General features: G+C 40.7%; 1 protein-coding gene and 1 long non-coding RNA gene across 3 annotated transcripts in view; one reads left to right on the plus strand and one right to left on the minus strand.

Moving 5' to 3' along the window:
- map7d1 (MAP7 domain containing 1) overlaps positions 1–2,831 on the minus strand; it is a 67,180-nt gene extending 64,349 nt beyond the window's left edge. For both annotated transcript variants that reach the window (XM_031896899.1, XM_002936218.4), the window contains exon 1: positions 2,332–2,831. In XM_031896899.1, the coding sequence (XP_031752759.1) occupies positions 2,332–2,389 (58 nt within the window). In that variant the 5' untranslated portion in view covers positions 2,390–2,831. The remainder of the gene's footprint in view (positions 1–2,331) is intronic.
- Positions 2,832–3,103: 272 nt separating this feature from the next.
- Positions 3,104–10,090, plus strand: LOC116408846. The gene is made up of 2 exons (XR_004221307.1): positions 3,104–3,263; positions 9,908–10,090. It is a non-coding gene; the product is annotated as an uncharacterized LOC116408846 (long non-coding RNA).
- The last annotated feature ends 1,167 nt before the right edge of the window (positions 10,091–11,257 follow it).

An 11,257-nucleotide genomic window follows, 5' to 3' on the forward strand; every position in this document is an offset into this window, starting at 1 on the left:
CCATGCTGGGCTACCTCTCTACAGTAAGACAAGTGATTATTCTCTAGGGCCAAGTTATCCAACAGGAGGTCTGTGGACAGTAAAAACATTGTTTGTCAACTAACGGTCCCACTATATGGAAAGAGTTGGGCAGATGTGCTCCTGAAACATTGTAGCTGAAGCAGTTGATTAAAAAACCTAGAGAAGATCTAGAGGGACTTTTACATTTTATCAGGAGTCAGGGTCGCATAACATAGAGGGATAAACAAACACTGCTGCCACAATTATATTTAAAAATAATCTTAAAATCACTGAAGTTCTGTATATAATGTATATTAGAAGTTGCTTAGAATTGTATTTTCTTTCACAATGCAAAAACAGTTTTTGGGTTGACGTTAAAACATACAACACCATATAACCTGGTGCTTTAATTCCAAAGGTGCACATATGCTGACAGAACAACTTCTTAGGGCAAGACAGGATTTAGGAGGGAACATGCCATGTGTTTACATGCTGAGAAAACAAAAACAAAACGTTTGGACTTTGGATATCTTGCAAGCATTTGCTTTAAGATGGAATGTTTTAAACTCACATTGACATGGGTGAAAACTTAAAACCTGTCACATGGTTCTTTACTAATACCTAGTAAAGCACCTAATCAATTGGATATTTCCTAATATATTTTTGTCCTAATTGTTTTGATTCATCATAAGACTTTGAATGCCTTTTGAACCCACTGTAAGAAAATCTGTGACCATATCACTGGTCTAAGCATCTCTGTGCTTGCTGAACTAGCAGGGGATGCTGAGAGTATTGGGATCTGTTATTTAGTATAAATTCCGCTAGTCCTTTAACTTCTGAACATTCCATCTCTTCTACAAACTGGGTAATACACGATAAGTAATCTGCTGGAATAGCAGCACGCACAAATTAATCACATTTGTACATCCAGCATAGGCTTATGATGCAGGAACATCTGCCAGTCTAAAATTGAGGCCTGCTGAGTGAATGTATATTGTGTGTTTGGGAAGGTGGATAAAATAATCAATATTCATGGTTTATTTAACATTTGTGTGTGAAAGATTGCTGTATATACCCAGAAATCCTTGCTCAAAATTTGCATCCTAATTAATCATTTTGCTGCATTAAGCTATCTAGTAAATCCATCTACAGATAAATCAATATATAGTGAGCTTCTATGCAGCTTGCAATGAAATTTGTTCCTTGATTAACTCATGCACAACAAAGATTTGGAAGTGATGTAATTTCCCATAAAATCAGACCATTCAGGTAACAAGATGTTACAGTTAACCCCTCAGGGCAACTAACAGAAACACATGCAGAACACTGCCCCTGGCTCTTCCAGCAACAGGGGGCTTAAGGTAATGTACCAGACAAGCAATAGTTTAACCACTATGCTGCGAGGAGAGAAATACTCTTCCCCCTGAATAAGTCTATTGTTAACGCCTGCACCATGATGCCTATCTGCAGCATTGTTTGCAAAAAAAAAAAAAAACCACACAAGGGAACACGTATTTGGTATCCAGTGCTGGAATCTGCAGTGTCATTAACTGCACAGCCCTGAAAGCAGCCACAGCCCCCACAGCTTGGTGCCCTGTTCTGTGCAAGTGATCTCACCCAGCCTGCCTATGCGGGGAGTGGACAGGCATATGCCACCAGCCTAAAACCAACTGCTCTCCCAGTCACAGCCCTGATCAGATCTATACTTAGCAGCGCCCACTGCAAGACAGACATCCAGGGCAGCCAGCAGGGACTTTATTGGCAATAATACAATATATAAAGCATGAGACAAACAGTGCTTGGTCATGGAATTAATCAAGTACAGGCTGCATGGCTTAAATGTAATGTAAAAATACTCTTTTGTATGAAGCATGTTCCTCAAGCACATATCCGATTTTTCTGTAGCCTATTCCTCAACGGCTGTTGGAAACTGTAGTTCAGCAACAACAGTCATTCTTTATAGCACGTTCTCCAGCACTTTACAGAGATTATTCATCAGTCCCTGACCCATGGTCCCTATTAGAATGCAAACGCTACAGCCAACTATTTACCTACTTCTATGTTCTTGTGAGTGTGCAAGGAAACTAGAAGACCCAGAGGAAACTCATGTAAGTCTGGGGACGACACAGAAACTCCTTGCAGCTAGAGCCCTGTCTGGAATAAAACCCAGGACCCCCCAGCTCTGCAAGGCAGCTTCTATTCCAGTCACTGATTCACCCCAGTTCACAATTAAAATGGGAAGAATACGTTTCCTATTTGCTTGTTAACAGAGATGTTCGCCCAGGGTGGAAGAGTTACATTTATTAATAAATAGGGGGATTGATACTGTACCTGCCATTTTTTGCTCCTGTTCCCTGTCCTTGTGGATCCCCACTGCCTGGTTTTCCATGTCCTATATAGATTAAATAGCCAGCGATCTCTCAGTGCCAATTTCTCTCCCTATATCCCCGATTATCTGCCCGTTTCAATCTCAGGGTTTACTCTTGTTTCTCTGGAGCAGTCTCATTCCTCAGGGCAACCGGATCCTTTAACAGTTAAAGGGAAAAAAAAGTCTCATCACCACGAAGGGGGAGGAATATTGTCTGACCCCCCCTCCCTTCCCAAACAGAAAGCCAAAGGGGCTGTGGAGATTTATTTGTTTTGAATGAAAAGCAGAAGGATTCTGTGTCGCAGGCATAAAACAAATTGCACCCCTAGTTCCGTCTTTTTCACTCCACAAATTAATTTACCGTGCAAAAAAAAAACCCCAAAAAACTTGAAATCAGAAATATTATCAAAAAGGGAGAGACACAGAGATCCTCACAGAGCAGCTGATGTGATTGCTATTGTATCTCAGGCAGTCCAACCTCTAACACAGGGCTCAACCATTTAGAAGCCCAGGGCGAAATTCTGATAGTTGTTCCCTGTAAAATTATACTTAATCAGGATTCGCTAGGCGGTCTGATATTAAAATGAAGATTTTGCAACTACTTTCCTTTTGTTATGATTACATAACCTTTTCATTTCCAGACGTCCGCGAATAACACAGGGCGGGGTTAGAACACCCCCCTCCAGCTTCAAGATTTGGTTCAGCCCGTCAGCGTGGTAAGTCTATCTAAGGAAAGTTACATTCTTTTAGGATTGGGAAGCACAGATGGTGACGCATTCAGCCTGGCCTAGACACCCAGCCCAGTGCTGAGGATGTGAGCAGTCTGTGGTAATAACGCCAGTGTCAGCAACGGAGGCGCCCAAGCACGCCCCAATAATAGAGCAAACAATGTGGGGTATTGCTATAGTTTTTATATTAAACTATGGAACCTTACACGCCGCAGCGTTGTGACAGGAATTGTAGGGACATTTATACAGCACGTTTAAATGTACCTACAATATGGTACAGGTATGAGATCCCTTATCTGGAAACCCGTTATTGAGAAAGTTCCGAATTACAGGAAGGCCATCTCCCATAGACTCCATTATAAGCAAATAATTCTAATTTTTAAAAATGATTTCCTTTTTCTCTGTAATAATAAAACAGCACCTTGTACTTGATCCCAACTAAGATATAATGAATCCTTATTGGAGGCAAAACAATCCTATTGGGTTAATTCAATTCTTAAATTATTTTTAACAGACTTAATTTATGGAGATCCAAATTACGAAAAGATCCATTATCCGGAAAACCCCAGGTCCTGAGCATTCTGGATAACAGGTCCCATACCGTACCTAAAAATTTAAAATAGATGGTTTTGGTGTGGGAGGGCCCCCAACTTTTTTTAACACCTATTATATGAACACTAGCCTATTTTATTTTATAGTCTTAACATGTATCTAATGAGGTGATATGGTTGTTTTTGATGAAGATTATTCTTTGCAAAATAATTGGTGTTTCTAATAATTATTTTGCTGTAATTCAGCCTTGAGCCACATTCAAATGTAAAAGGAGTTGGGGAGCAAAATAAGCATTAAAGGAGAAAGAAAGGTAAAAACTAGGTAAGCTTTATCAGAAAGGTCTTTGTAAATACAGCCATAAGCACTCACAGAAACACTGCACTGACTTCTCTGTCAAAAGACTTGTTGTGTCTGTAATTCCTGTGCCAGAAACATGCAGCTCTCTGCTCTCTCCCCTCTCCTGCTCCCCCCTCCCTCAAGAATGCTAAGAACTCACTCCCTCCCCTTAGGAATGTGGATCTGAGCCAATCAGCAGGAAGCTGACTCATAGTCTTACAAACTGAGCATGTTCACTTGGTCTGGGTGTCTGTGCAGGAGTGAGGCATTATGGGAACTTTCTTTACAGAGCTCAGCGTTTTTTCTTCCTGTTTGGCTTCTGATCATCTGAACAGGAGAAATATGGGGAGACTTAAGGGCACTTTTGAGACAACTGAAGGTATGCCTGCAGCTTGAGATTAACTCTTTATTAGCCTTTACTTCTCCTTTAAAAACGTTTGTAGGGTGGCAAATAAGGGTTATGACTGGCTATTTAGTAGCCCCTATATCAGGGGTCCCTAACCTTTTTCACCTGTAAGCAACATTGAAATGTAAAAAGAGTTGGGGAGGAACACGAGTATGAAATATTTTCCTGGGGTGTCAAATAAGGTCTCTATGATTGTCTATTTGGTAGCCCCTATGTGGAGGCTCTGTTTGGTAGTACACATGGTTTTTGTGCAACCACAAGCCAGGAATTTAAAAATGGGCACATACTTTGGGCCACTGGGAGCTATATCCAAGGGGTTGGGTGGCAACATGTTGCTCACGAGCCACTGGTTGGGGATCACTGCCCTATATGGACTGGCAGCCTACAGGAGGCTCTGTTTGGCAGTACCCCTGTTTTTTATGCAATCAAAACATCCTCCAAGCCGGGAATGAAAAAATAATGACCTGCTTTGGAGGCTACTGAGAGCAACATCCAAGGGGTTGGTGAGAAACATGTTGCTCCGGTGCCACTGGTTATTTTCATTTCTTTGCCTTTTTTTCTTGTGTCCTTCCATTTTGTCAATTTTCTGCCGCCGTTTATGTTGGTCCTGGGTGGCACACCTGGGGATTAGTGATGTGCAGGTGGGCGTGCACCAATAATTATAGCCTGCCAGAGGCAGAAGCCAGGCAGATGAAGGTCATGAGGGTGGAAGTGGCCTCTCAGCCCACAACCCACGAGCACTGTGCAAACCTGCGGGTCCCGCGGGTTTTGGCCAACCTGCACATCACTGCCCCACTACCCCAGTAAGCGCAGACCATTTCTTCACTGCCTGCCTTGCTATATTGCATTTCACGTGCTTGAGGGTTATTCAGTGACAAATTTCTTGGGGCAGGGGGGCCCACCAATAAAATATTTGCTCAGGGATCCCCTCTGGCTGCCCCCATGTCACTTCCCCTACCCCTCCATGATGTCACTGTTCACCTCCTGTCTAGAGCCCCTGTAGCCAAAAGGTGGGAACCCTACCCACAGTCCACCAGAGAATGTGACAGCTGCCGTAAGAAAGGACATATCCTGTTTGTAAGAAAGGACTTATGGCAGTGATCCTCAACCAGTGGTTTGTGAGCAACATGTTGCTCATTAACCCCTTGGATGTTGCTCCCTGTCACCTCAAAGTAGGTGCTTATTTTTGAATTTCTGGCGTGGAGGCAGGTTTTGGTTGAATAGAAACCAGTGTAAAGCCAAACAGAGCCTTCTAAAGACTGTCAGTCCACATAGGGGGCCATCAAATAGCAAATTATAGCGTATTTTAACTCATGGGAACTTTTCTATGCTTGTGTTGCTTCCTAACACTTTTTACATTTGAATGTGGCTTACGGGTATAAAAGACTGGGGATCCCTGGCTTATGGAAACTGACTGTCGCCCACTGGGAAATCCACTAGTACTCAGGGCCCAACAAAGATGATCTGGGATAGCCAAAGGTGTATATGATATAAGGAAAACTTCTTGTACTAAAAGGAAAATATGCACCTAGAATGTCAAATAAATGTAAAAGATAAACTGTACTTGACATGCACATTACATATGTTTGCCTAGCAATGTTTAAGAGAGAGCATTATTATATTCAAACTTACATTTGACTAAATCTGGCCCAGAGCATTCCTTAAAGGCCTAAATGTGCTCTTTTATAAATAGGTTTCATATGAGAAAGCTCATTTAACACTCTAATCACTGGGATGTTATGTATACTTAAGGCAATTTTAAAAGTGATTTTAATAATATTATAATTCTTTTTTTGAGTTAGACTTGGCTAGATATCATTTTGTTTAAACGATTTTTTTAAGAGTTCTATGGTGAATAGCCTGTTCATCCTTTGGCAAATATGCCCTTTTGTGTTTACTTGGGGGATGGAGTTTGTATTTCCAAGTCCACATATGACTGCCTTTGGTTCCTTCCTGGAAGGAAAACAGACCCCTGTGTTATTTGTATGATATTTAAAGGACATATGAACCACAAAAATATTTTTTTTTTCCTAATTAAAGAAAACTTCTAAGCAACTTTGCAATATACGTTCATTACATATTTGTAATGGTTTTTGAGTTATTTGTATATATGACTGCTATTAAAAGCAGTCTCTGCCTCTTCTTTCTATTCTCTGCCCTGGTGGCTCTGGGGTTTGAAACAATGTAACACAAGCAGCAGATTTACCTGACTTGCTGGAGGAGCCTGGCACTTGCAACATTGTTTAAAAAGTAACAACCATGAGTTCAGCAAATTCTGCCCTCTATAGCAATTAGATTTACAAATAACTTTTAAGGCACTAATAATTTTTCTAATTCTAAGTTGCTTAGAATTATGTTTTCTTTTATTAGGAAAAAAATTATTTTTGGGGTTGACATTTAAGATACTGAATCAGCAAAACAGTTTTACTAGACTAAGGCTAATATCACACCAACAGCAAAAAAGCGCTGATGGAAAAACCACATACATTAGCCTAAAGGTGGCCATACACGGGCCGATTGTAGCTGCCGATACTGGTCCCTTATCGGCCCGTGTAGGGACAGCAATGACTGGCCTGCCCGACCGATACCTGGCCTGAAATTGGCCAGATATTGATCTGGCAGGTTAAAAAATTCAGTCGGATCGGGGACCACATCGGATCGTTGATGCGGTCCCCAAACCGACTGCGCCCTTAACAATTGTTATAATTCAATCAATTGGCCCCGTTTAGGCCGAATTAGCCTAAATTCCCCGTATATCACCCACCTGAAGGTGGGGATATCGGGAGAAGATCCGCTCGCTTGGCGACCTTGGCAACCTTAAGGCTGATGGCACACGGGCTGTATTGCTCCATTAGTTTTTTATTTATACAAATGACCCAAAAAATGTATGTATATTCATATATATATTCATATAATATGCCAGATCCCTTTCTAAGGACATTAGTAATTTTCCCATCACAATGCAAAATTATAGGATATGTCCAACAACTCACCACAGGGAAAAAAAAAAAAAAAGAAGAAAATTAGGGGAGTGCATATCACTGTTTTTTTGAAGAGCAGACACTTATTGAGCAAATCTTGCTCTGTGAACACAAAAGGCATAAGACGATAATGGTACTCCAATGAGGCTACTTTTTAATAAAAAAAATCTGAAGTTTTGCTCAATGACTGGCTGCTCTTCAAAAAAACTGGCAATATCCATTTCCCATCACAAACATAAAAGGTGGAACCCTGACCCCCTAAACCTTGAACTCATTGATCAGAGTGTAGGATTTCCCTGTCTTGCTCCTCCCTGTGAGTGAGACACACAAAGTGAAAGGCAGTGGTGCAGCTTCACTGATCTGGGCCCCAACATTAAAAAAAAGTCTTACTACCCAGCACAAGATCATGGGCCACCCGCAATTTTGCTCACCCATGGGCCCTCTGCAAGCCCTCTCTTGATTGTCTGAATGAGACCTGTACCAATTTAAGGAGAGAGGAAGGCAGTGTGCAAAGTGCAAAGAAAGCTAAATTGCATCTATTTTTTGCACTTTGCACATTGCCTTTCCAGTTATAACTAAGCCCGATTGTTACGCACTGTACAAACATGGCCTTTAGTCATTTGGTAATAACGTCATGAACTTTGCAAATTTTGCAAATAATTTGGATACCCCAATAATAGGGGGATGGCCCTTCACACCTTGTATTCCCTAGAAGTCTGCTACAGAAACCAATACATTACTTAAAGATTCTGTCTTCAGTGCCTGTATTTAGCTTGCCTCGTTGTGATGCCTAATTCTTTTCATTGTTGCTAGGGAGGATCCAAACACATTAACTCATCAAGAGTTTTGTATCTATAGTATGAATATATGTATGCACGTGGACCCAGAGTTATTTTTAGTACTATTACACCCCCCCAGAGAATAAAATACAAAAAGCCAATTATTACATTGCTTCAAGTCTTATTTAAACAGTTTCTTCTTTGATTCCAAGATCCTGGAGTTTTAGTATATAATCCTGCTATGTTGCTAAACACCATGCAGTGTATGTTCATATAGTCAGCTGATTATCAGTCATTAAGTAATCATGCAATGCTTGTCTGAAAATAAATGTAAACACTGACGAAACTTAATATAGGTTCCACACTTAAACATTTACCATCACAAAATGCAAAGAATATACAATAGCTACAGTGGCCATAGTTGGGTCTTTATGTTAGAAAGCCACTGATTGACCATTCAGTATATACTTGATTTACAATGAATTTTAACCTGTGCTGGTGTGACTTTTTATTTATTGTACTAAATATTTATTCCATCCCCAATTTTTTCCTGTGTAAATCATTTGGGTGGAGCACAGTGTACCGTTAGGCTTCTCAATCCAGATTATGAAGAGGTCATTTTTCTTTATTTTTTTCTTCATAAGTGAAGGTCTGTTTAAGTCCTTTCATCCATGTTTGGCTAATGCCACATGGAGCTGATTTATAAGGGGCTAAAGGGCCAAGTATCAGCCTGACATTAATCCAGAGCGGATTTGGTCACGGAAATGCAAGGTGTTTTGCATGTAGATTAGATTAACAGTTAAACTACATTGGCCCAGTATCATATTCCACTTAAAACAATTCCAGAAACAGAGCAAGGCCAAGCCAGCCAGGTGCTCCAGGCATCCTGGCTGGCTACCTTGCCCCCTTTCCCATGCTAGCTTGCATGGTGAAATCTTAGGAGTTTGGGTGTAAGAAGCAGTCAGTGGGGAGAAGGCAATAGGGAATGCTGAGAAGGTGGTGGGAAGTGGGTGGCACTGGGATAAAATGCAGGACTCAAGGGCCTGCACTAGGGGTAGACAGACAGAAGAGGTATGTGACTAGTGTCCCCCACTGCTGCATGTTAGGCATATGCCTCTTTCACCTACCCTAAGTTAGGGAGCACTCTGTGTGCTCTACTGGCAGACAGACCGAACAAAGATAGGGTAACTGTACAAATTATGACTGTTGTTGTGGTTGATACACCTTCAAATACACTGCATATTTAGCACATGCTAGTAAAAAGACTCAAAGAGACTATTGCATTTGGATAGACTTCGAGTCCAACCATAAGTCCAGGATAGTTTTGCCTAGATAAAATTATATAAGTAAGACAGGGACTAGTATTGCAATCTTCCCAATATAGTGCTCCTTATCATGTAACTGCTGAGCTGATCTCTAGAAGATACCACAGTGTGAAATAACCCCTGGAATGTATTAGTCGAATGACTCCTTTCTGTCCTTGCTTTCTGTTATATATGCGACTAGGAAAATAAGAGTACAGATAAAATGCCTCCCCTAAAGCGTCTTTAAAACATTTTAATAAAATCTGTGGTTGAAATGTTTTAGCATTTCAAGGTGAAACAACATTAACAGATCATTTTACCACACAATCATTTAAAACCCCAGTGAACTCATTTGTCACTCTGTTCCTTAAAAGGAATACTGACAAAAACAGGGCTGAAGTCCCCAGGATATAACAAAATTGTGTTAACCTTTACAACTTTTTTGTCTTTTAGACAGTGAATGGTGTTGTAAGAAGCAACCCAGATGCATGTTGCCTGTGTTCGGCAGTTCCGAGTGGTGCCATGGAGGGACAATTTAAAACAATGGGCTCTGTTAATTCATGCATTTCCATGTGGTAGAATAAATAAAAAAAAGGCATCGTGCATGAAATTATAATAAAATTCACTTGTGCAAGAGCCCTTATAGTCTCAAAGTGTTTTAATGTGGATTATACATGTAGTGCTATAGAAAACTAAAACAAAGCTGAATATTGATTGATTTTTCAAGGATACTATTGCTCCCAACTGAATGCTCTAACAGCCCCTCTGGGAATGAAGATCCTTTACTGGTGCTTGTCCCAAAGGCGTGAAAGTATGCAAAGCAGCTTTACAGTCTGTTTGAAGATTTGCTTTTTTTTTTTCTCTCAGGCCACCCTTTAGCTGGGCATACATGTAAAGATCGAGGCTGATATGATTTTGGGCCCAAAAGCCAAATGAGCCAAATAGTAGCCTGTGCAGACATCAGTAGTGGGATGTGGGGTGAATAAATAGCTCAATGTGGTCAATGAGATATTTAAACCTGCCCTTGCCATTGAAGAGATAATCAATAAAGGATCACACACACACATATATGTATATATATACTGTATATATATATATATATATACAGTATATATCCATATCAGGAGTAGAAAACACACAGGAAGTGTATAACTTGGTTTGAAAAATGTGAAGTCACTGAATGAAATCTAATCTGTTGTTGGCTCGGCCCACTCTTTCTAACCTTGGACCACAGTTATATAGTAAAAACCGCTGTAAAGTTTAGGGAACCTGGTTTTAATAGTGTCTGAATGGCAGCAGTGAAAGTCAACGAGTGACATCTGATTGGCGGTTGGTGGCTCCGCCCACTTTTTCTAACCTGGAACTGCAGTTACCCAGTGACAAAGTTTAGGGAGCCTAGGATTAATAGTTAAAGAACGGCAGCAGTTTCAATTTAAACCAATAAAAGTCAATACGTAAATTGGTGGTTGGAGGGTGGGCCCCTTTTTCTAACCTTGAGTCAAAGTCACCCAGTGACAGACAGTGGGCACCCTGGCATAAATAGTGTGAGAATGACAGCATTTTAAATTTAAACCAATAAAATTCAATGGATGAAATCTGATTGGCTGTTAGTGACCCAACCCACTTTTCACTTTTCCTATTTTTGAACTGCAGTCCCCCAGTGACCATCTTTGTAAAGTTTGAGGACTCAGGCATAAAATTTTGGGACTGACAGCATTTTACACTTCACCATTGAAGGTAAATAGGTGAAAGGTGATTGGCTGTTGGTGGCTCCTCCCACTTTTTCTAAGCTTGAACTGCAGT

The sequence above is a fragment of the Xenopus tropicalis genome, chromosome 2 (genome assembly GCF_000004195.4).
Source record: "Xenopus tropicalis strain Nigerian chromosome 2, UCB_Xtro_10.0, whole genome shotgun sequence".
In the NCBI taxonomy this organism is placed as follows: domain Eukaryota; kingdom Metazoa; phylum Chordata; class Amphibia; order Anura; family Pipidae; genus Xenopus; species Xenopus tropicalis.